General features: G+C 37.0%; 1 protein-coding gene across 4 annotated transcripts in view; it reads right to left on the bottom strand.

Moving 5' to 3' along the window:
* CTBP1 (C-terminal binding protein 1) overlaps positions 1-27,370 on the bottom strand; it is a 251,620-nt gene that overhangs the window by 169,689 nt on the left and 54,561 nt on the right. For all 4 annotated transcript variants that reach the window (XM_037386855.1, XM_037386872.1, XM_037386915.1 and 1 more), the window contains exon 2: positions 23,992-24,152. In XM_037386855.1, coding sequence (XP_037242752.1) covers positions 23,992-24,049 — 58 coding nt within the window. In that variant the 5' untranslated portion in view covers positions 24,050-24,152. The remainder of the gene's footprint in view (positions 1-23,991; positions 24,153-27,370) is intronic.

Below are 27,370 nucleotides of genomic sequence, written 5' to 3'. Positions count from 1 at the left end.
AAAGGTAAAGGACTGATTAATGACAAGCAGCAAGATGATGATGTAAGAATAAAAATTAATCTTCATTGAAATTACTTCATTTTATGCAGAAAAATCTTTGCAAGCCACCATACAGTACAGAGACCTTCCAAGACTGACGTCTACAGTACCTTGATAGGAAATTCAGTCTTATCCCTTCTCTTACGTCGAGCACTGGCTAACATACTTCTTACTATAAATACTTTAAGTCTGTAAGTAATAGCAGTATTGACATCTGTGATTATAGTATGGCATTAATATATAAAAAAGGATATTTTTTTCTATTAAGAAATACTATTAATATTGTGCCTAAACAATTTCCAAATTGTGTCTACAAAGACTGGACTTAAATCTTCTTTTTTAAAAGGTGCAATGGGTACAATAACAGAAGAAAAAATTGCCATATCACAATATCTCAGATACAAAATATCATTATAACGACATGTCATTTGATTATATAAAATCAAATAAAATTGAGACACTAAAAACCATCAGAAGTTATACTATCCCCTTCATTTTCCTTGAACTATTTTTAATCAAGTTCTCATGTGACCATTGATCTTTTATTCCATTTGCTGAGCACAATATAATTTGAATCTGACATTCCCTCCCTCCACCCCCACCCCCCCCACCCCCCACCAAGAGGAAATCCCACCAAAGTGGTAAACTTGTTCTTTAACAGTAGCTGTATTTGAAAAGCCCTTTTGGTCCACTGGGCTTTTGGGGGGAGGAAAAGTAAAATCTCTTAAATTTAGAGCATTAGCAAATAAAAGCAAGAGAAATCTAAATTAAATGGCTCACTAGAGCATGTAACACTTCACAGAAATGAGATTTTACAAGGATATTGAAGAGCAGATTTTCTATATTTGAGGTCAACCAAAAGGGATGGGAGAAAAGAAAAAAAAGATATACTATGAGGCAATAGGGATGTAACATGAAAAGATTTGAGCTTTAATATACTTATTTATAAGTTATTTAAATGAATTAGCTAGGTATTGTTACAACGGAGATATCTGCTTAGAAATTTCTTTAGCGCATCTGACTAGGGGAATTAAAAAAAATGTAGAATCACTTCTCATTTGGGATGAAAAGGATCTACACACATTCATACAGCTGGTACCTTAGCAAGTGATAAGGCAAAAAAGAAAAATGTGTTTAAGCTTCCTTTATACTTTTTTTAATGTAAAAGTGGATCAACAAAACTATTTATGATAACTTCTTAAAGAAGTGTCAAAACTGACATTCAGCTTCAGAGGATATACAGGATCAGCAAGCAGCAAGATCCAAAGCAGATAGCCTAGCAGCAGAGCTCCTGCCTAGAGCTACAGGGTGTAAGGAATGGAGCCAAGAACCCCCAAGATACCAAAAACTAACCTTGCGCAACAATTTGTAACACTTCCTTCTAATCTCTGCAGTAATTACAGAGTTCAGGACCATCTAGTGCAAGCCAATGTATATTTTTTCCATTAAATGTTTTGTTTCTTTCATTTCCCCCCCCACTGATTTTAGACCATGTTACAGTTCAGCTCAAAAAAAAAGAAAAAAAAAAAGAAAAAGAGGGAGGACGGGAGAATTGTATGTCAAAAGGAGAATTAGGAATACAGAGTCTCTGTTTAAGAAAACATCTATGGTCTCAATAAAATACATAAATCGACTAACCAACTTGTTACGGCTTATTGTGATCTAGCCATGACAAAGCCATTGTCTTTGAAGGGACTGACTGTCAGCAGAGAAAAAAAAAAACTTAATGATTTAATAAAAATACTTATTTACCTAAAATGTTCTGGTCCTACTAGAGCTGAAGAGCAGAAACAGATCCACAATTGCTATTACAGAAACCCAAAAAACGCTACTGCTCAAATAGAAAAGTAGAAGTAAACAGAGATTGCTTTAAAATAGTGATATTTTGGGGTTCTCCTATTTCCTGCTCATTGATGTCTGTAGCAAGAACAGAAATGTGTGTCTGCAAGGAACTTAGGACCTCAAGCACGAAGGGAGATGAGGGTAAAAGTATAACTAACCGTGCATTCTGAAAGCCAACTTAGTCTCAATGCGTTAAGGTTTCTGACATTCAAGAAAACCAGAAACCAGAGCTACTTAAGGATGTAAAATACTACGCATGTGGAAGCATTTTTTCATTCTGTTTTCTTAAGCTTCTCAAAGTTTTATTGATTTCCTCTCGATCTGAACAGACACATTTCTTTTGATATTAGTCAACCAACGGGTATCAAAACTACATAACTGAAGGTGTTGCATATGAATGTAAAATCTGCCGTGATAGAAAGAACTATAAGGTTCATTGGCTCTTGGATTATACAAATTGCTATAGTTAAACCTTGACTGTTTTCTTCACTAATGTTAGTGGAAGCACATAACTGGCATCAGTGCAACAATGAAAGTATTGAGTGGGAATAATAAATCATAGAATCACAGAATAATTTAGGTCTGAAAAGATCTTTAAGATCATCAAGTCCAACCATTAACCCAGCACAGCCAAGTCCACAATCAACTCATGCCCCTAAGCACCACTTTTACATGTTTTTTTAATACCTCCAGGGATGGTGGCTCAACCACTTCCCTGGGCAGCCTGTTCCAGTGCTTGACAACCCTTGCAGTGAAGACATTTTTCCTAATATCCAATCTAAACCTCGCCTGGCACAACCTGAGGCCATTTTCTCTTGTCTTACTGCTTCTTACCTGGGAGAAAAGACCACCACCATCCTTGCTCCCTCTGTTCAGGCAGTTGTAAGGGAGCAATAAGGTCCCCCCCAAGGCTCCAGATCATCCATAAAGGCATTAGACAGGACTGGTCCCAGCGCTGGGCCCTGGGGACACCCGCTGTGACTGGCCACCAGCGGGAGGTAACTCCATTTCCCACTGTGCTTTGGGCTCAGCCAACCAGCCAGTTAGTTGTTCCCCAGTGAACAGCTAACATTGCTGACATCAATTTTTCCTTGAGACTAGAACAGATATCCAATTACCTAAGGAGACCACACCGTTGCGGGGGGCGGGGGCCACATAGTTGATGAGTCTATAGCGGGTCACAAAAAGTTATATCAGCCATTATGGAATATAGAATGACCAGAATTGTCACCAGCATCTATATAACCCCCCTTACATAAAGGGGAAGTTTGAAAGGTCTTGAATTTCATTACATGCATTAGGTGGCACTGAGATTAGGTCTCCTTTAAGAAAAGATTTGAAGACAACACTTCTGAGGTAAAGAAGAAATTGCTGTTAGAAAAATGGATGTACTGTCCAGTCCTGAGTAGAACCACAGTGCATTATCCTACAGAATACAGCATCTCACAGAGTCCAGAAATCTAGCCTCATTCAAAGAAGTCCAGTGTCCATTAATCAATAAATTTAAAAGTATTTTTAAGGTTTTTTTAATCTTAGTTGATACGATCTAAAAAAAAATAAATCACTTGGCATACTAACATAGAGAAACTACTCTAAGAACTGAACTGCAATCAGGCTGAAAGAATCATTAATAAAATCTTGCCTTTAGTACTGCATAAACACACATTCCCATCTACGACCTCCAAAAACCCTACAGGGCAGCTGAATCATTGAAACTTTCCCCTCTGCATTTCTGATGTGACAGGATACACAGCAGAGATACCGATGTACCCAGGGCTCTTATCCCATACAGGCTACCAAAGACAACCTGTGTCGTCTCCATTTCAGCTGAAAGTAGTTTACAGATTTATCAACTTTTATCATCTCAAATACCTTGCCAGAAGTTCTATCATCTGAAGCTCAGAAAATATGTTACACATGTCTTGAATACACAGCATATCTAACAGACCTACACGATTTACATGTATTGGCAAATTTCAGATTATTTTAAACATTAATTGGTAATTCATGAAAATGGGTTTTGTTGAAAACCATGTAGATGTGCAGTTTTGCCTTCTAATAATATTACTTCCTTTAGTCTTAAACATTATGTTTGTTATAATGCTCACAAAACAGTGGATTTGCTGTTTCTAGAAAAACATGTAACTGCATCTCCCTTCATTTCACGACAGTACGTTGTGATATACTGTCCCTGTGCAAGCGCTTGTCTACATCGAAAAAAACCCCGCGCCCTACTACAAGTTTTTAATGTAAAGGTTAAGATGCATTTGCTCTCAAGCTCATTCTATTAAACTTTTTTCCCCTGATTAATGGTTAACCGGCAATAAGTTTGCACTTTTTTAGTGATATTTATTGCACATTACAAGCATCGTGCTGAGAAGCACATATGTAATAAGGTTTATTTCTATTTTCATGCTACTCCTTGCCAAAAAAGCACGGTGAAACCCATCTGTTGTATTTCCTGGCTGAGGTCAGACAAGAAAAGGAGACTCTACACAGCACTCTATCACTGCAAACGATATTGATTAAAGCAGAGTTTGGAGATGGAATCCAAAGTGCTTACTCAGAGCAGTCATTCAGCCTCATTGATATACTCAGATGAAAATATACATCAAATAGAACACAGAAGAAATAATGACCAGGAGACATGCAGCTCTGGAATCTGGTCAGGCAGGTCCCTGAGATAAGGACCTAAGTTGAGGCTGAAGCCTCAGAGAATTGTTTCTGTACATTTGTCCACATGTACCTTCAAACATGCAAATTTTTTGTACCAATGTTTTTCATTTAGTGCCAGTTATATAAACCAAGTATCCACCTGAAATATTGAAGCATATTTGGGTTGCCTTTTTTTGTACCTTGGACAAGTGATGCAAGTGCTTTGATAGGGCATGAGGATTTTTTCACTTTCTCAAGGAAAACAGATAGTCTTTCTTTGCAGGTGGCATGCCTTTACAACGTTCTAACTGTACTAACTTCCTCATTCAAAACGTGAAAAATGTTCTTCCTATTATCTGTCAAGCAAACTGATGTAACACAACGTTACTTTAATGTGTGAAGGAGTGTAAGTAATCAGGATGTTGGTTAAATCAGTTGAGATGATGCACTGGATTCTGATAAAAGAAGAAAGGCAGGCCACTAAAATATCAGACTTCAAGGAAAACAAAAATACCTGATATACCACTTATTTTGAAGGGAAAAGGGGTAGGCAGAACACCCAAGGATGGCTGTATGTTGACTACACGGGGAAATATTTCAGAATTGGAAACATTTCTGTATTTAGGAAAGCAAGGGTATATAAAAAACCATAACTGAAACACGCAGTTGCCAACCACACACACACAAAAAAGACAGTGCTCAAAACAAAAATTAAAGTACAGAGTCACTGTAGGCAGTACCATCACAACATACAAGGTTTTAAATGAAAATATAAAGAAATTCAACTGGATAACGCCAAATTTTGAAAAATCATTTGCAGTGCGGATACAAATATTGACATGATTGCAATATTTAGGTTTCAGCATAAGCACACAACATTTTTTCCTCACCCTCCTTTGAAAATTAGGTGCACATACTGCTTTTAAGGAGTGTTGCTTTCAGAGCTCCAGAAAGTAATGTTCTCAATATTAAAAATACAGCACAGCCAAGAGCCTAAGATATGCCTGGGCTCCTTGATGCACTCCAATGCAGGAATAAGAAAGTTACCTTTATCGTGAAGGTACAGTAACACAGCCAGCCTGGTAGCTTTCAAGAATAACTGCTCTCCCATCTAAAACTTCAGATCCAAAGAAGTTCACCTGGGCCCTTCTTAAGCCCAGATCCTTCCTATCACCTAAAGAACCTAAACGAGGTACTTTACTCAAGATACAAGTTCCTTGACATGACCTGGAAGTTTCTATCACTTCCAGTCAAATGTAATCTCAAGTAAAATCCTAGTCCCTTTATAGACTACCTTTCTTCTTCCACTCATTAGCAAGCTAGCTTAACTGTGGCTCACCACATCATCGATAAATGCAGGTGCAATATTTTGAATTCAAACCAGAAATAAAAAGTTCATACAGCATATCTCCACAGAATTTGTAAAACCTCCTGTGGATTACAGTCAAAAGGTACTTCTACACCCATTGTTGCTAAACTAGTGTCTCCTCATTGAAATTGCCAGTGTTATGAATAACTGACATCAATGGCAATGAAAATAGTAATGCATTTTTGGTAAAATAGGCTTTAAATAGCATCTTGTCAAAATCCAAAATTTTGTATTACTGTTAATTATATTCCAACAACTTGAGAGATTACATTTCAATAAGCCAGAAAGTTACCCTTTAGCTGAGGATGAGGTTCTTATGTAGACATGCTTGTTTTGATTTCTTTGATTCTTATATTCAACAAAAAGTCTCCTTTTATCATGTAGATGTTTGGGGGAAGGCCAAAGCAAACAGTTATACCAGCTCCATTCCATGCATCCTCATATCTCTCTGTAGCTCTATTACTTCTTGGACTGACATTAAAGGTTCAATCAGGAATGCCACAAGTTTACCGGATATTTCTCCATTCTTCCCTTGACTTTATCAGTGCAGTAGAAAGAAAACCGCAAGTTAACACAATACTGCATTGTGCAGCCCATAGACCTATCATGCAGATTTTACATGCTTAGGAATATAAAGAATGCTTGGCACAGTTGTAATTGAGACCATCTCTGAGACTGATAAACTGTTCTAGAAATGACACATCACCCCCTTTTTCTGTAGATGCCCAGTAGTATTTGCATCACAGTCCTTATTTTAGGGTATGGTCCTCAGTTTGACGCAATTTACTGGTAATTACATTTTTTGTTTTTTTCCAGAGATAAATCTCATCCAAATGAAACCATACCTCCCTTATCTAGTACCGACATCTCTGGACTGTTTAGAAAGATTACTTTCATGAAGTACTGGATACAGTCCGAACCTGAGAAATTATTTCTATGTACTGATTCTCAAACACATTACTAAACTTCTCGAAGATGTTGAAAGTGGTTCTTGTAACTGCATTACTACAACAATAAAATCAAAATAAAAAATAAAATTAAAGTCTTTACTATTTGTTTAGTAATAGCATTTGACAACTATAGAGCACTGTAACAGTAAACTAAAATCCACTTAAATTTTTATTACTCCTGCTTCAAAAAAAGAAATAAAAGATATCACTTGTAAAATTCTTGTAAGAAGTAGTCAGAAGTTTCCTCATGTTATTGATGTAGTTTATAACTGCTGTTAGATACTTGATGTGGCAATATTTACATAAAAGGATAAAATCCCTGTCGTAATAGAACCAAATTGTTTTTAAGAACTTTTTGGATTACTGTACACTGCTAGCATATATGAAATCAGTCAGAAATGTAAGAGTGGTTTCCATTTAAAATTTCCCAAGTATGAAAGAATCTGTCCTTTACGCATGATAAAATCTAGTGACACAGCAAAATATTACTGCTGCAGTGTCCTCAAGGTATGCCCTTCGGAGAGTCCTGTGCTGCTTGCTCAGAAGTGCTGCAATAATCCATTAAGTGAAAATCATTTACATGCACAAAACTAGCTCAGCTGCTGAATCATGAAGTATATAATAATTGTGTCATAGCTTTTTAGCTTGATAATGCTATTTTCTTTCAAATTTTCTCTGTAAATATGTTTCAATTATTCCTTAATAAAGACAGTTACTTGGATAGGCAAATTATTAAATACTAAGTAGGATTATTCTATAATAGTTCGTTGGTTTTTTTTAAATCTATATAGACTTTGTACCTTGTTATAAAACTCATAATGGGTTAAGCCTCAGAGAGTGTAAGTATTATCATCATTTCACAGGTAAGGAAACAAACTACAGAGGGAAATTGCTTCCACAAGAACTCCGAGCACAGCTGGTTAAGCCTTGTTCTGATCTCTTATATCTTTAATCACACACCACACCACTTCTACAGATCTTATCATAGATTTGTTACACACATCATCCACATAGTGTGCATTACCACAGGTACCTAATACACAGAGGGCTAACTTTTTATTTTTCTTTAGTTTTAGGTATCATGCTTCTCTTCAAACACTTCAGCCATTAGACAAAAAAAGCATACTTAAAAGTGGTCTCTAAAGTTAACATTTCTTCCAATACCTATAAAATAGGTTTCTGAAGACCTGAAAAGAATTATTATTTATTGCACTACGAGACCTAATGGGTAAATATTAGCAATGCACAGCAACATGTACCTGAGATCCTAGGTGTTAATATGCTGGGTTTGGATACTGATACACTGCAAGTGGGCAGTGTTACCTTAATTTTTTACTCTAAATAATGAGGCTGGAAGCCTCAAAGAATGGGAGAGGGACCCTCCAAAGTTTGGGCAAGGAAAATAGAAGCCTTCCACAACCAAGGTGGAAGAAGACCTCGTGGATGGTTCAGACTAAAGTTCCATCTTGCTCAATAGCGTTTTTTTCCTGCTACGAGATTCAGAACACAGAAAACTGCACGACAGTAATTCATCTCCAGAACTTCTCCCTGCCACAGCAATTTGCAATTCAGGAGCTGTGTGAATCAGACATGTTTCAGCAAACCCAGTGGATTTTTCCTTTCACAAACATACCTATTCACTTCAACCTTCATGAAACCTTAGTAACCTATGATATCCTGCAGTAAGGAGTTTCATAACTTACCTGATATGTGAAGAAACACTTTCTACACCTACACACAGCAGTTTCACTTGATGCCCGCTGGTTATCACACTGAGAATGGAAACAGATATGCAAAGGTAATAGGCAAGGGGGTTTGGACACATTCGTGGGAAGCTGGAGTGCTGCTTTCTAACCTAGGGCTGAGGAGAGTATTTTAACTGCGACACTTTAATGAAAGTAGGTCAAAATCTTGCTTATTCCCAGAAAGGGATTTGATGTTCCGACTATCAATAGTGTAGAGTGCAATGCTGAGTCAGGTACTTTTTCAAGCATAGCTCATCAAGACGTCTGCAATGAAAAACGTTACTGCTCGCTACACCCACTTGCAGTTGGGTCCACATTACAGTCCACTGAGAACATCAGCAACTCCAGGCAAGTGCTGAACTGCTCCCTAAAAGCACGTGCTTTCAACTACAACAGCCCTCAGCCAGCCTCCCTGGTCTTTACAGGATGCCACACATAGTTTGGATATCAGAAGTACGCAACCTTCAAATTAAATCAGAAAACGTAAGGATGCACAACTTAATTTTGTTAAAAGTTCTCATCTCCAAACCACGCTAGCTTTTTTAATTCTTGTTTCCCTCATCTGGCTGGTAGCAAACTCTGAAACAGTCAGAACACAGACAGGCCAGTCTCAATTTAGGCTCCAGCTACAAGACCAATAATCAATAAACTGTCAGCAATTTATAATTTAATTAAAATACCATGGACATTGCTGTGTCCCTGAAACATTAAGTTAGTATATTTTCTCCTTATTTTGAGACACAGTAAAAAAACATATGAAAATGAGAACCAGAAGAAAATAAAATGGCCAAAGAAAGTACCTAAAAGGAGATTTAAGAGTTTCCGCATGACCTGATCTGGCCGACAGCTAGCCATGCTTGTGTCAATTGCTACATAAAACATTTACAGTATTTTGTGGATACCGTGGTGTAGGTACAGGTATCTTATTAAAACTCCTGTAACTCTAATAAACATGTTTTCTACTATCACTTCTCAATTGCCTAATGCTGAATTCAGTGAATGACAACCTGGTTAATCATGCAATCATTAATTTTCTTCCACTTTATTTTCAACCAGTTAAATGCTTTTAGAGAAGATGTATTGTCATGTCATTTGGGAAAAAAAAAAAAAAAAACCAAACCACACAACCAAACTGAGGCAGATTATACCTCAGCTTCACAGAGACCGAGTTCTGAAAACATCCCATCTAGCACACAGTAAGTGCTTCTATCAAATTTTCTGCCATTTCAAAAAAATATGTTAATCTTAAACATTAACGGAACATCTTCAAATGGTGATTGTATCATAAAATAACCTTACTAACTGCTGAAGCCTCAAGTCTAGATATATTTTTCTCTTAGTAGCAATTATGCTGACTCTCTACTTTCTGATAAAATCATATGATTAACTATTAAATAAACCTAGAATAAGAAAGCTCTAGCTTACCATTACCTTTTGGGAAGACCAAACGAAAAACATTATAGCAAGTAAAATAAAACTAGATTGGTGTCTCTGATATGAGCTAAATATTAAAAAGCATTTGTTAACACTTTGCAGACAACATATTTAAAAACAAAAATTAGCATCACAGGTCATGACTGACAATGGAACAGGTCCAGCAGAACACTAAACCTATGCTTGAAAGTACCTGGTGCAAAGTCCTGGGTTTGGGTGCCATAAAAGACAAAATATTGACAATAATGTCAGCGTTTCTCTTGTTTCTTGAATGGTCATCAGTAGATGAACACTGCTTTTTTGGGGAAACTAACTCTCTTCTTCAAACTTATACTTTTGTATGAAAGAAGTTTTTATTGTCTCACCCCATGATCCTTTAATGCTATTAGAAGGACATCATGTATTTAAAGTGTAATTGATGAAAAGGAAATGCATGATTAATAGAAAACACAAAAAATATTATGCACGTATCAATAGGGAGAACAGCGTCATCCAGTTTTGGATGATTAGGCAAAATAGCTAGGCATTACTGCCAGTCTACAATACAGATTATAGCAGTAATGTCAAGGATATGACAATAGCTTGAACTTGCTTTTATCTATAACTTCAGCTTTTTCTCCCTCCCCCTGCTCTGTCCTTCAGAGCCAAGGAATGTCTGCACAGAATTACTTCTCTACAAGTTTCAAGTTTTCAATATGTTTAATTAAAATCTGGAAGTTTTAGCAAGTTTTTTCAAGCTAAATTGGTTTAAATCAATTTAGTCTTTCATATAGTAAAGTAGCCCAGCTAAATTAGACATGAATTTATGGACTTTCTGTAAGTCACGAACTCTGCTTCTACTGTTTTATAAAGTGTATACTTAAAAGACAATTTAAGGTTTACAAAAGCAACGGCATCTGTAAACCTGGCAACCTAAGTCAGGATCTGTCCCATTCTTCAGCTACATTTGAAAACTCCTAAAAAGACACAAAAAAGTGCACTCATACTGCAGAAGGAAGGGGGAAGTATCCAGCAGCCTTTTCAATTAACTGCTACTAACAAATCAACCTCCTATTATGCCAGATGTTAAGTATAGTTCAATTATAACATCAAATTAGTGTAAATAAGATGTTCAACAGAAAATATACCTCTATGCTCCTATAAAGAAATGCTGATGAAACTCTGATTTCCGTACTTCATGGCAGTTCTGATTTACAGAAATGTTGTAAACAGGAGATGCATTCCAGGAACCAGAGTGCCAGCTTTGATAAAACAAGCTCTGCGGTACGCAGGCATGAAAGAAAAACAGAAAGGGGAACAGGTACAAACTGCATCCAGACCAGAAAACTGCACAGGGACAAAAAAACCTGAACAGAAACAAACTCAGAGCAAATTAGAGGTTGTAGTATCTCCAAGACTAAGGAGAAAGGTGTCAGGAATACCATAACTACATATTTAAACTTTTTTTTTTTCCCCATAAAATACCTAATGTTACAAATATATACAAATATAGATAAAAAATATTAGGTTGCATTTTCAAGTGATCTTTACTGTGCATGCATACTCACATATTCTTCAAAACTCCTTAAAGTAACTGTAAAGTTACTACAAACAAGTACTCTAAAATTGGCTCGTCTGTGCTAACTGGGTTCAATTATCACAGTTATTAGTACAAACTTTTCCTGTTAAATCAAGCATTCATAAGTGACTTGTATAGAATGAGGCTAAAGAAAGTACTTTTCCTTCTATGAACTCCGTCTTCCTACCTGAAAATCTTCTGTCAAATTTTATCAACACAGAAGCATAAACTTGCCTGTAAAACATTTAAAAGCAGTTTTAGAATTGCATACAATATAAAGCTTTTACCTGGAACAATCCAACAATCTTTGTTTAGGAAATATGTTTTCCAATTAGATGACTCCAGTTAGACTTACTATGAGGGTGGTGAGACACTGGCACAGGCTGCCCAGAGAAGCTGTAGATGCCCCATCCCTGGCAGTGTTGAAGGCCAGGCTGGATGGGGCTTGGTCTAGTGGAAGGGTTGGAACCAGATGGTCTTTAAGGTCCCTTCTAACCCAAGCCATTCTATGATTCCATCATGTCAAAGAGGTGCAAGTCAGTCATGCTTCTGGAGCACTTCATGACTCAGGGAAGATCACAGCTTGTATCCAACCAGCCTCCACCACAACCAGTGGAGCTGACATGGAAACCCCACTGGTATTCATTTTGCAAAAGAGGAATCCACAACTTAGGGGAAGGAGTGCTTTCCACATGGAACTCCAAAGTAGAGGGTGAAATATATAGCCTGTAGCATGGGTTTCCTCCAGTTAATCATGCACAAACAGAATGGGAGATGGTACAATCTACTCAATTTGACATACAAGTCTCGAGACTTGCTAGCTTTTGGAGACAAAAGCCAATGTCAGTAGAGATGGTTGGTTTAGAACACTTACTGTCTTCCCCGCTAAATCATGTCAATACCACAGTTTGCAAAAAGCTTTAAAACTTCTTCATCTAAAAGGACTATAATTGATCACTTGGTAAACAGCTAAATATTTTTAAACTGTTGTGGAAAACTATGATTTTAGGAATGTATTTGCAGGTGCTGCTATTCATAAAGGACTGATGCAATAAAAATCAAAGCAAATGAAATAGAGTTGAACATTAAAAATTTAACATTTATTGTTAATTGATTTCCAGTGGAAATCTGCTTGCATATCACTAAGCAAAATGAATGTATCACAAAGAATATTTTAAGATACATTAGAAAACAAGGAATGAAATAGAAATTATTTTATTTCCTCATTAGAAAGGATAACCTGAAAAACAAGGAAAAGGAGACTCATAACTGCAGAAAAAAGGCCACTAAAGACCACATTTGACTGCAAGACCACACTCTCCTCTTGCTTATATCACCAGATGCGCTAGTGTTATTACCTCGGTAATAACAAAGCCTTTAAGGAGTTGCTCTAAAGTTTCTTTCATCTATTCCAGGATGCAGCCATACATTTGTTGATTACTGTAATCACAAGGAACCTATAAAGTAACTACTGATTTATGGTTAATAGATAAAAGGAAGCAACTGATTAAAAAAAATTATTCATTGGATGTTTTCAGCTCTGGGATGAACTCCCTTTTGCTTTCATGCATCAACATCCTGGACAAGGGGCAAAACATCTAATCATCTGACATTTTGGGAAATTCCACAGACTAACACCCAAAAATTAAAAAGGAAAGGATTTTGGAAACTTTAAGATCTTATTAACAACCACTTCAGAATTCCAGTGAAGGATTAGGACCCAAGAAAAGTTCAAACCAAGCTAGTGTATTTCAAAAACACTGCAATATAATTTCATTAAGATACAGCTAAGAGATAAGGGAAAAATGAAGAAAACATGGGTCCAGAGGCATGATACACTGGTCTTAGAAATACTTTATCAGGGCAAGTTTCTTATGAGACTAGAGGGGAGGAGGCAGGGACAAGAATAGTCCAGGCAGGGGCCCCACCTTGAAGAAACAGTTTTAAGTCTTCATCCACAAAATTATATACACAAAACTACTGGAAACAGGGCAAAAAAACCAGCTCGAGTTTCCCTTCCTGAGTTAAGGCACTCATTACTGACCGCAGTTATCCCTTTTCTTTGTGGCTAAATGAATTGATCTTGCATTACCTGGAACACAGATAGCAGCAAACCACACAGAAAGGGTAACAAACCTCCCTTCAAAAAACTAAGCATCTGTGGACTGACAATGATCTAGAAGACAAAGTTTCCGGGTTCCCAGGCAGGCACTCTTAACTACTGAGGAGCCACCATTAAAACCAGTGCTGCTTTGCAGAAACAACTTTAAGACTCTCTGGGCTAGGGAGGGAATATGATTTGAGTTAGGTGATGGAAGGCACTTCTCTGGCCAAGGAATGTCCAGGTGGCACTTCTTGTTTCTGTGTGTAATATCTGAGAACCTTTTGGACAGATTTTCAAAGGAAACCAGGCTTATGTAATTGTGTCTGTTCATCTACCCGTTGGGCCCTCCTTAATTAAATCCTTAACTCACTAACAAATTTCAAGCAAAAGCTGCCAGTAGTCTCAAAAAGAATTAAGTTCCTGCAAGTTTTATTAAGCAGGGGGGGTGGGGGGAAGGCATCCAGATGAGAAGACAGACACAAATTAGAGGTCCTGCTTTGTGAAAGGCTGTAGTAGCACATTAGCAGCCATCCCTTCCATGACACCAGCCGGTCCCCAGACATGTCCTGACTTGCCAGCACACAGGCATCTCAGACCCAGCCACCTGTTGTCTTGTGAGAGCTGCTGGGACAGGAGGCACAGCGCATGAATTTCTCCAATAAAGCACCATCGTGCCTGCTATCTTTCTGCAAAATGGGGTCCAGCTGATTGATGCGTGTTGTATGTGATCACAGAAGGCCTGCTTGCTGTGCATGTGCCTCCAAAAGGGCTAATTCTGTTAGAGGATCCTGCCTTGTCCTAAGCGCAAATTGCACACTAAACTGCTCAAATCTGCCAGAGGAAAGAAAATGAGGATGATCTTAAGTTGTGTAAGGTACTTAAATTTCATCCGTAAAGTACAAAGGGATTTCAAGATGCTGATGATTTCAGATGGGCATTGAAGTAGTGAGACACCTACCTTCCGCGTAACTCCTGACTTCGGGTGTCTGTATCCCCTGCAGATCCAGACTGAGGCATGTTGCTAGGCTGCCAACAACTGCCAGGCAACAAATCACAGCGTGCAGATTGAAGTCACGCTCACCATGCAACATATTGACCATGTTTTATTGTTAAGAAATCAATAATCTGCGTTGCCATAATCAAACGTAAGATACGGTCATATTTTTCCCGGGGGAAAAAAAAATAAGAATAAGACAAACTGTAAATCATTCTTATTGCCCTTCCAAAGTAAAATGTATATACCCATTCTTCAACCTGTTATAAAATCAAATTAATTTCAATATTAATGAACAAAGGCACTCACGTTGCACAAGATGTAATTAAGATTCCTACTACTTCTTTCTGAGCTACTTCTATTCGTTGCCCCACCAAATTATTAAAACAAAGCAGTTACTATGGTAACTAATTCATTCTCTGCATTATTATATTGTTTCTAAACATCAGCATCTAGTCATTCTGACTTACATGCCCTAAATTCCAGCTTGAAATTCTAAACTTTTGTCTTGTTTGTCAGAAAAGGCCTTTACAATCTATGCATTCATGCAGATAAGGATAGCCACAGTGCAGCTGCTTTTGTTTATTGCAAGAAGTAGTAACTGTTACTAAATTCTTTGAGTTTGATAAATTGATGTGCCTGCATGCAAGCGCAGAGCAGCACTCAGGGAACAAGAATGGGAGTTTGTGGAGTGCTACACAAAGAGGCAAACATGACCATCTGCAGGTTAGATAAACTAACAACAACAACAACAAAACATGGCTGGCAGATGTTGCGGAAACTAAGCAACACCTGCCTAAGTCATATCAGATACCCAGAAAAAAACCACATGGGTATGACTGATGCAATCTTCAAGAAAGAAAGGAACAGCCGGAAACAAGACACAGTGATAAAATTGCCTGGGAAAAAGTTATATTAGCATTTATTAAAACTATTGCTTCAAATGTACACTCCTTGACAAAAAAAGACATTTATCAAGTGTTTAATTAACACTTAAATTATTTTTAATTACCTATTAACAGGAGTCATAGTCTAATTGTATTGGAGTGTCATGTAACACATGAGGAAACTTTCTGAAAAATACAAGTAGGATCAAAAGAATAAAGACTCTTTCCTCTTCATCTTTTGCTGTCCTGCTACCATTGCCTGTAATTTTTACTGGGTTTTTTGGTGTGTCTCCATTTAATTGGCAAAATTAGATGTTTGAATATTTAGTGGATAGGATGATACTTTGAAAAATAAGCATCAGGAAAAGGAAACATCAGTAATTTTGAGCAGCTAATTTCTGGTTTAAAAAAAAAAACCAAACACATCTACTCAAAGTCATAAGCAATTTAAATTTAATCTTCAAAGGAATGGAAGAAAGAAGGAACCTTCTTTCTTAAGCACCTGAGCAAGGTCACAAACCACTGCAGAGTTCTGGATCTACAGCGGTACCAATGGACACGCTTTTACCTGCTGCAAATTCCAGTTAGCATTTCACAGTTAGCAAAGCCTTGGTTTTTAAAGGGATTCCAAGAGTACTACAACAGCCCGCTGTTATTTATATCACAGTAACTCTGAAAGTCTCCCACTGACTGTTTTCTGTCAAAGGAAAATAAAAGGCACAAAGGCAGAGAAGCAACTTTTGTTTCCTAACCTACTATCTGACTTCAGAAGAGCTAAAAGATAAAACAGGTTTCTTGACTCCAAATGGCCTGTCCATCAGATCATGATGACTTTTCTGAGGAGGAGAGATCTCTCTGCAAGATACTTTTCCCCGGCAAAGCCTCCACGCAATTCCTCCTGTTTAAGGAGAGGCACCCTTCAAGTTCAGTACTGACCTCGTGGAACAAGGACACAAGGACGGAGCAGCAGATGCCTTCAGCACTGGAAGGCTGTCTCCTCTTTTATTTTCTTGTTTCCACTTGCATAATCACGCTCCCATCCTGACTGCGCTAAGGGAGGAAACAAAATAAAATCCTTTTTTGCATCTCGGGCTGCACTTCCCTAAGGATGGGAACTGCTGCTATGAAAGCTGAACATGTCTGCTTTAATTAGATGACTACTTAAATTTTTCAGTATGTTTACCTAGACACTTAATCTTCGTACACTTCGGTTTTCCAGAGCACAGTTTAAAGCAATGTATAAATTTAGGGCTTCCAGAGCATCTTCCCTGACCCCAGGCAGAAATAAGTATATATTACCACCAAGTACTTAAACTTCTAAAGCTTTTAAAGGTTTTGCCAGGTACTCATCTGCACTGTATAAAAGCTAAATATCTAGTCTGAAAAGTTTTTTAAGTTCTCTGAAGATTATTCAGGAATTAGTGATGAGGTGTGGTTAAGTACTGGATTCTGATTCAAATATATATGATAATACAAATACAATGATTAACACCCTGTAAACCCAGTGTCAGGCTATATTGTTTACTGTATTTAACACTGTCTTTGACACTAACATTAAATAAAACTCTTCTGACTTCATTATTATAGCAGTCAGAAGTAGTATACTGGATATATCACAGCTGAATGTAGTGGCTGTCACAAGCAAGCAGTGTATTTTACTTCAAAATATCAATGAAAATGTATATACAGATAAAGTATATAATGCTGGAAACCACAAAAATCACAGCTTCTCTTTAAAACATTTGAAACTTACATCAGTGGCCTGAAGATTTCAGCAAAATTTAAAAATCTCATTGAGTCTTTCCTCTGTAGGGCTTTGCCCCCACCACCCCCCAGTTTTCTTGTTAAAATAATGCTTTTAATTAGCAGCTACTGTTCAGCATCATTTAGGGCAAAATGGGCTTTTAAGCTCATTTTCTTTTTATACAGTTTGCATTGTTAGTAGTGATACCTCTGGAACATTGTAGTAGCTTAAGTGCATGCAAATTCAAAAGCTGTTTAGGTAGCTCATAATGAAGATTCAAATTGCAAAAGCAGGTTTCTGCAGCAATTCAAAAGAAAGCCAAAACCACCTTGCACCATAAATACTGAATAAAATATTAAGGATAAAAACAAAACCCAAGCATAAGCATGTGCATAAGCATTTCAACTATAACTGTAATGAGATAAAGAATGGTTTTGCATTGGGGTAAACATACCTCAAATACACAGATAACTTTCACTAATGTGCGGGAAGTGACAAATGATCTTGTTGTGACAATTCACAGTAGTATTGTTTTCATTTTATTATTTCAAAGTCAACTTATCTTAGTCCTTAGAATAACCTCCCTGTTCTTTGAAGACAAGTCTTATATAACAGATTCAATATTTTACCTAATTCTTTATATTTCAAGCTCATACAAATATTTTCAAAGTACTTACAGGCAATACAAAAATAGTGTTAACTTGTTAAAACACCCTTGTACATCACACAAGAACTCACGCATTTTTATTTTAAGATACTTGTATCTTCAGGTAACTTTGTTTACTTCTAGGCTTTTCTGCTGGGGTTATTCATAGAAAACTCTGCTTGCTTAAACAGTTTCATTAGTTACAGTTGAAAGATTTGATGGCTGTTCCTCCAGAAAGGTTTTGGTATCTTTTACTACCTGGTTCCTAATTTATTTTATACTGGATTGCTAGGGAGAAAAGGAGTTTTCTCCAGGTCAAAATCCTTATTTATTTGCTGAAGGCACACTTCAGGTTAGAAAATCACATTTTTGTGAAGGTTAATTGTTACTTTATGAAGGAGCAACATTCACTTACGAAACAACAAATGATAAAATATTAGGAATCTTTTAGCTCCCTCTGCTGCCCTAATCCTTCAATAAGCCTTCTAAAGTCTGTCAAAAAGACACCAAGCAACTAGGCAGCCCATTAATCTCCTTTATAAAAAGACTTGGTATATTTAGCATGTCAAGCATTAAGATCAGCACGCAAAAAGAAAAGTCTATAAAGTACTAGGTGATTTACAATTGTCTGCATGTTTTATTATTTCCTTTCTTCCTTTGAGATCTGCAACAAGTGAGACAACCATGGATATTTTCAAATTTGGATGTCAGTTAACTGATAGCTTATTTTCCAAACAACTGGACATCTGCAATTCCCCTTTACATAAGAAAGAGATAAGTGTACTCACTGCCTGGAAACGTTTATTCCTCCTTTCTTTTATTTACACATCAACTTACATAGTACATACCGAGACAGTAAAAATTTCTTTTTAAATTCAGGGGAAACCCAAACATTGCCAAAGTAGGCCATCTCCCTCATTAATATGCAGAAAACTTGTCTAACTGCCTAATTTCACAACTGCAATGGGTCAAATCACAGTTTAAGCAAGCCAGATAGACCCCATCAGTGGTCATGAAATAACACTTGGTATTTGTCAGTTTGGTACTTTCCACTTGTTAAGAAGCCAAGCTCTCTATTACATGCACAAGCAGGTGGGGGGAAGAATCAGAAATGTATTTTTTAAACTAAGTCACTCTGCATTTCAAGATTTCTTCATACATTTGGAAAGAAGAAAACCAAATTCAATTCATAGCTGCATTCCTCCTGGAACCATCAGTGTAATACATCAGCTGTGAACTGGGGATTCATCTTATTAAATCACATGCGATGTAGCACCACAAGCAGAAAAAAGAAGTTTTAAAAAAACACAGATGTTTTCTTACAGGCAAAGAAATCCTAGACCATATTATTGAAAAGAAACTATTCTTTTTTCTTTTTTTTTCCTTTTGCATTTTTACTGTCCTTCAAAGAGCATAACACTTGGGTATTTGCCAGTATTCAGACCTTCCCAAAGAAAGGCTGCCCTTCATAAAAGCAAAAGATGAGAGATTTTATCTGAAATTTTAGAAATTCATCCCATTAATATGCACTTTTCCAATTTATGATCTTGACCGACTCTTCTTAGGTAATAAAGCAGCACTGTTAAAATAGCTAAAATACAATTCAAGGTTTTTTCTGAGCACTTTTAAAAAGAAAGAGGCAACCTGTGCATAAATAACAACCTTAAGATGTATACCAGTGCTGCATAAAAAGGAAAAAAAACTTGAAATGATTGTCGAGAAGCTCTAAGGTGTGCCAAGAAGCTTTTTGCTTCCTCAAAACCAGAACTAGAAAAACATAAGATCTGTCTGGAGGCATACAGGGTCTTCAGAGACTTCTTATACTTGCATACACTAGTCTTTGCTATAAATACCACATATGAGGTGCTCTGGAAAGAAATTTCTGCTTTCAAGCAATCATCAAACTGGAAAAGTCACTCTCACAATTTCGTAGTTACATTTCCAGTATTGTGCTGTAGTTCAATCCCTAATACCTGTGTAAACAAGCAAGAAGAACTGTAAGAGGAAACACCCTTTTCCTCCTCCCAGTTTCACCAATGTCCCTAAGCTCTCCCCTTTAAATAGTTTTCTACATCTTGGCAACCCACTAAAAGCAGTGGCTGACTGAGCACTATATATTATACGATGTAATGTATTTAGAGAAAATTCACTGTGTTCATCGAGCCCGATTACAGATGATTCAAACAAAGTAAAATTTTCTTTGGACTGCAGCCACCTTCTGTTGCCTTCCTAGTTCATTTATTAGCTCCCAGCAAATTCGACAGAGGTCAGAAACCCCCAAGGTAACTTCCAAGCTATGGTCAGTAAAACATACACACATCTAATTAAAGATTCCTAGAATATAAGCAAATACACAGCATTGTTTACAGTTTTGTTACAATATAAAGTACAATAATACCTTAATTAGAGATAACAACTTTTCAAAATGCCAAAAACATTTAGAATTTTTCAAATTACCCACAAAATGAACACGTTTTATTTTTGCACTGTGACACTTCCAACTGTTCTGCCAAATGTATACTATTATAATTACGCTTTGCAATCACCAGCATCAGTAGAGAGGGGGACAAAGAACAATATAATCAGTAACTAATTAATGTTTCACATGCCTTGATACTATTTATCTTCAAGGGGAAAATGCTAAATGTTATTTTATAAATTTGTGAAGTGAATTTAATGTCAGCATCTCAGAGTGCCTAGAATCATGCCTTTATGCCTACAGCTACTGGTGGAAGTTAGAAATCAGCATTTAATATCTGGCTTCTTCAACGGACAGTCTTCAATGGGAAACCTCTGAAATGTGCACGAAAACATAACTGCAAGCTTTAGGATTAGCAGCAAATACTGTTTCATATTATAGAAATCACTGAAGGGAATCATAGGTACCTCAGACAAAATTACTTACTCAGCTACATTAAAAGACAACTAATTGCTCCCAAAGTAATAGAATCTGGATTTTTTTCTGCATTGAGTATCAACTGAAATTTAGTACTACTACTACCGCACTATTGTTAACTCACAAGGTAATAGTAAATCCAATGATGCCTGTTCAATTTGTTGCTTAATTTGCATGATTAGTTACTATAAGGAAGTGTGCAAACTACCTGAAGCCACAGGAAAGCAGTTCAACTCAAATAATATTGTACATGCAGTTATCTAACTTACAAGGGCATTTGTGGTAATCCATTAAACACAGAAAAAGCTGTGTGCAGCCTGCTCACAGGCTCCCAACACAAGCATCTTGTGAATCAGGCCCATACCACTAATTTTTCAGAAACTGAATTTCAACTCATTATCATCCCCTCCTCAAACAGGAATACAAACAGTAACAAAATGCTGTATGTGACCACCACACCACCAGTGTCTCTTTATGGATATAACAACGTATTAATGTCTGCCCATCACAAGTTTTTATGTTAAACAATTTATGAAAAAACATTTAGTTAGTAATAGTAAATCACTGTATCCTGTTTTTAAGTGGAACATGCAATAAAAGGAAACTTATCTTAAAAATAATTCTTTTGTGAGGGAAAAGGTTAAGAGAAGCTATACACAAACTGATGAACAAAAAAGCTGACTGAGAAGATAAACCACCTTTAATAGCTATACAGCTCAATACACTTCCTGAGCTTTGTAAAACATTACGCATAGTTCAAAAATATGAAATACTTAGGTTGTGTTATGGAAGGCACATATATCACAGAACAACTCTGTACATTTATATTCAAACCTGAACAGGACCATATGTAAGGAAAAGCCTTTTCAAAACAAACCACTCCCCTAATTTTTATCCAGCTTGACACAGTTGCAGCGAGAGTGATTTAAAAATATCAGCCAGAGTTGTGTTTACAAACCTCAAAGAACATTTGAGCATACAGACACTCAAAGAGCAGAATACAGCTTGGACACTAAAGAGCCAAATTAGATTTCTGTAACCATAAAATTTCAAGCGTTTTTCCATATCCATTGTTTCACCGCCTCTCCTCTTGATCATCTTCTGTCTGGTCTTCCCACTATATTTTTCCAACATGGCCATTTGTCTAGCATATCGAAAATAGGATTAGGAAGCAGAGGTGACTAAAAAAACTTTTCTCCTACATTATTTTTCAACTGGATCAATTCCCTATACTGCATGGCTGCACAGATTTTACCATATGATGCAGTGAATTGTGCAGGGCTGGGAAAAATAAGCCAGACAAAAGGCGTTGACTAAACAGCATCACCAGATGTGAACACGGAGCCTGGGGGAAGCTATTTTAAACCATCACAGTGGCTAATGGTCTGTCACCTCTCTCCCCAGCAACATTCCTTGCCACATCATCACAGACTGTTTTCTTCTTAAGTTGTCCTGTTGATCAATATAACAAACCCCAAAGGAGGCTGCAGTTCCACAAAGTGGGTTGAGCAGATCTAACTGCTGGCTGCCATCAAAAGGGACAGGTTTCTCCGTCCTCCTCACAATTTGCCAATTTGGGTGACTAACACAGGCAAAAAAAAAAAAAAAAAAAAAAAAGGCAGCTAACATTCTGCATTTTTTATTGAGGCATCAGATCCAGAGACCCAAAGATGAGGACCTGAGACTGGCAGCACTCCACCAGGAGGGCTCCTAGGACATTTCCATCTGATCTGACTGCAGTGCCGCCCAAAAAGAGGGGCAGCCTTCCCAAATTCCCCATCCTCGGCTGCCAGATCCCCATTTCTCTGAGCTGGAATTAGTCTCCAGTGAGCCAACCAAACTGACCACTTGGCCAACCAGTCTAGGTGGGACACAATATCAGTTTGGACCTGACAATCATGAGCAGGCTTGGCTGGTTTTAGAAGAGACTAACAAGGAGATTAATCATCTAAACCAAATGTGGAACTGCACCCTTTGATGCTTTGAAGAAATGCCTTTCTCTGGCTATGTCAGGGTAAGTGGTCCCAGCACCCCTCGTTGATCCTTTCCAACTGCCTCCCTTTAATGCAACTGCTTTGTCAGCTGAACGGTGACCTGGACTGAGGAATTTACCTAAATGGAAAATATTCCAACAAAATGTTTATTTATAGTATGAGTCATCTTCTTAATCTAGCTCGTTATATGGTTACACTCATATTGGCACAAAGAAAGGGGAAAACACAAGGACAGAAATCAGCTGCCAGGGACTGCTTACACCAACACAGCTGCTAGGAAAAAAAAGTCTCAAGACCAATGCATGGAAGAGCAAATGTTACAGCTGCAGTTCACTGCTTCAGTATTAGGCATGCTGTAGAGACCATGTGCCCAGGAGTCTGTACACTTTCTCCCAACACATCAAAATGGGTTAGTAAAGAAATTAACTATTCCCTTGCCTTTTAAGGAGAAGCTAACATTCCAATATAAAAATTAATTTAGCCCAAGTAATGCAAGTATACTCTTAAAAATAGAGTTCCCTATTCCCTCAAACTGCTTTCACACCAACCCTAAAAGCAAATCAACAAAGAATACCTGGAACATACAACTTGGTCATTTGTGTCTTAAGGTAAAATGACTAACCAAACTGATTACAGTCCTTTCACTACAATTCAGACTATTTTTACTAATAATCATTAAAGTTTGGGGGTCTTTGGGACTTTTTTTGTGTTTTCTTTTAATTTGATTTTCTACTGCCTTCCTAGGACTAGATACAGGCTGTTAAATCAATCTATATTAAGTAAGCCTGTAGAGAAAGACCCTTGAGAACACTATGTGGTCATCTTATCCTTTCACTATTATTATTTTATATAAAACCACAATCTTTCACAGTGTTTGGGTAGAGTGTTATAAAATGCAACGATGAAAGCAAACTTAACTGTAGAACAGTATGGAGTTCACATACTAATTGCTTTTATCTGTCTAGGTCTCTTTTCACCCCAAAAAAGCCTTTGTGCAGAGTTAATATCAACTCAACAGGAACTGCAACTGAACTAAAATACACTGAATGACCAAAAGAGAAGAGTTCCAGTCTTCAGAAATATTAGCAATCCATGAAATTAACAAAGTTAACATTACAAATTGAAATGTCTAACCTTCAAATATGCGATCCAGACGTTGCCGCTTCACTTTGTGTTTGTCCATTAGAGACATAAGAGTGGAAGCTCAAAGAACGTCTCCACACAGCTTGGTGATGGTCTTCTCAAGCCAGCCACAAATCAGAAATGCTTACTGTCTTTTATAAACTTACTTTCACCTGTGAACAGAAAGATAAACTTCTTAAACTTTAAAAATATGGAAAATTTTTTCACCTCTTTCCAGAAAAATGATCTATAAATAATTCAGATAATTAAAGACATGAAGTTCTTAAATCCTATTAGGTAGGTGATATTTCACAACAAACTGCCTTCTAAAAACGTTGAGATGCAAAGCACACAGCACAGCTCAAACAAGCCAGTATAAGAAATGCTCCAGGACAGCTTGTTTTCTTTTGACTTTCAAATACTCTTTTCACCCTTTCACTAAACACATCACCAGCTGAAGAAGGTATCTCAGGCAGGCACAGGTACAGGATTTCCATAGAACAACAGAAATGCGTCCACCCCGAATGAAACTGGAAAGCCACACTTCCGCATCATAACATTCACAGCAAGAGACAAAACCTCTTTTCATTCTTAACTTTTAAGCTTTCTATGATAAATAAACCAGAGTTTGATACCTGAAAGTTGAAGGAAACTATTCAAGGAGCACAAACCGGAGGAAATGCATCACGGTGACAACACAGAATGCCAACATCTATATCAACCAAATGGCATTTAAAGCAGGTTTATGCATGACTAGGCAAGCTCTTTGGCAGCAAATACCACTAAGCACTTTTCAGATACCATGTAGCTGGGCAAGACAGCGTAAGGGTATTGCAACAAGCAGTCTGCATTTTAAGCCAAACCACTGAGAAGCAGGAAGGGGGGATGGGGAAAGAGAAGAAAAAATCCCCCAACAATAATCTAATCGTAGTGGTAAAAATGCACAAAAGCAAGTGGATGGGGTAAAACTAAGAGTACAGATCGTCTAAAAAAGCAGAATCAGAGCACCGCTGCCTTTAAATATCTCAGTAGACTTTAAGAAAGAAACTCAGAGAATGCTGTATTACAAGCACAGCGCACATGAAAACAAGCCAAATAATCCACTTCCCTGTTCCTTTTTATTCCTGCCCAACAGCTTTCAACATCAGCGGAGAGCATTAAATGTCCTTACAAGTGACTGAACCTGGAAATCTGCTTGTATCTTTTTAGAGGCTAAACTTTTCTACAACCATAAGCAAATTGCATCAACATATTATGAAGATTCATGCACTCCAGGTGAAATGATAAAAATATTTCTAATATTAAGAACTGCATATTTGCATTAAAATAGGTATCTTTACCATCACTACCCTGCTTGGCACATTTGGACTTTTATCAAAGTTCCTTTCTTTGTGTTAATTTTCATTTAAAAATGGAGTGAATGTGCAACACTCATCATGCTTTTAACACTTTATTCAGCCTTATCCTGTGCGTCACTTTCCCTCCATACTTTTTATCCTCAAATTCAAGATTCTTCTCCTGTTTTCCATGTCTGTTCCCAGCTGAATATAACCTCCGATCATGAATAGGAAAAAAAAAATTGATGAAGAATGCAGAAGCCCAGTATTTTCTCTTTAAAAAAACAAAAAGAATGTTACCATTTTAGAAATTTTCTATTACTTTTTCCAACATTATTTATATAATACAACATTCTTCAGTGTTGAATATGGCTCTAAGATTGCACAAGCATTGCATCAAACCTAATGTGCATTTTAAAACCTTAGAAACCAGCTATATAGCCACCTGCCTTTGCTTAAGCCAACACCCCAAACTTGTGTAGAGGATGAGTCCTAAACCAGTCTTTAATTCCCTTATCACTTCTGGTTTATAATCTACTCCCTTCAGTTATCACATAGAAAGATCTAGAGGATAAGAAAAACTACAGTACAATGAACATTTTAAATACCAGTCATGGTTTAAATTTTTATAGCTTATTTAATTTCCCATGTTGTAGAAACATATATGCCTGCTAGCATCCTTGTGCTGCTTTGTTTATTCATTCAGCAAAAGATTTTTCCAGTGTAGTCATTCTACGTACAAAGCTGGATGACAGCTGTAAAAAACCAAACATCTGTAACTATTGACCTACCACTGAAAGTGTCACCAGATGTTTTCTATCTGTCTACAGTAGCTTCAAAGTGTACCAGATAAATCAAGTAGTTTTCTTTTAAACATTGTCATAAATTTCAAAATAAAACATTTTTGAGCAAAAAATTAAATTAACATGTTAGCACAGTTCTAAATTTAACCCCCATACAGTTTTATTATACTTCATATTCTAACACAAAGAGAAGATGATGATATGGGAAGTATTTCCCAGCAAAACAAAAGCCTTATAATTATGGGAGCATTAGTTACTGCAATTACTAAACCACAACATGAATAATTGTATTTGAGAAATTCACTAAAAATACAAGCACACTGCCTAATGAATTAAAAATCAGAACACAAAATACCAAATGGTATTTAAGATCAGACTTCTGTAGTTCAATACTTATGATAAAGTGAGAATCCAAGTGATTTAAGAATACATACTGCTTATCATGTATGTCAAGTATTAGCTACAAAGCCATCCGAGATACACTCAATGTAAACAACTCTTTTAAGCAGTATAAATTTTAGATGAAAATATACACTGCTGAAAACCATTAGATTTTTTTCCTCAGTTAAGCAGATGATTCCAGTGTTTAAAAATATTTTTAAAGAAACTGCCTCTGTGTATTGCAATCTGAGGCATTTAGCTCTTTCTTGAGAAAGGAAGACCTTCACACTTCCTGAGACTTCAAGATAAAAGGAAAAGGGAATCAGGAATCTCCAACATTTTTACAGGAGTGTGAGAAAATCCTACAGGCTAAAACAGGAATGATAAGTAAAATAAATCAACTCTGATTTCAGTTTTCAAAACAGGTAACAATGGTAATGGAGTAAAGGATAAACATCAGCTGCAAGGGAGAAGATTTGAAGGAAGGCCCATTCAAAACCTACAATCTTCTCTCCAGAGAGAGAGAGGAGGAAAAGGAAGCAGACTGAGAAATTAATTCTTTTTAACGAGGCAAACCAGTAGATTATACACATGCTTGTAGGTTGAGACAAACCTTAAATTATTAGGGAAGAACTCCCCTCAAACCCAAAAGGTTGCAACATGCAGTGCAGAACCATTTCCTTTGCATCAGTCTAACAGGAGAAGTTTGTGTGGACCAGATGATGTTTCCACTGAATCTGAACAGGTGGGGAAAGCCCACCAGAAAAACTGTGAAGCGTATCATGCATCACCTCAGATTAGTTAGCCCACTAGCAAAAAGATTCAAACTATAAACTCTGAGCACAGACTTTTACCTATACAGCTAGGAAC

This window comes from Falco rusticolus, chromosome 1 (assembly GCF_015220075.1).
Source record: "Falco rusticolus isolate bFalRus1 chromosome 1, bFalRus1.pri, whole genome shotgun sequence".
In the NCBI taxonomy this organism is placed as follows: domain Eukaryota; kingdom Metazoa; phylum Chordata; class Aves; order Falconiformes; family Falconidae; genus Falco; species Falco rusticolus.
The sequence above is the reverse complement of the archived record's forward strand: the minus strand, read 5'-3'. Positions and strand labels throughout refer to the sequence as shown.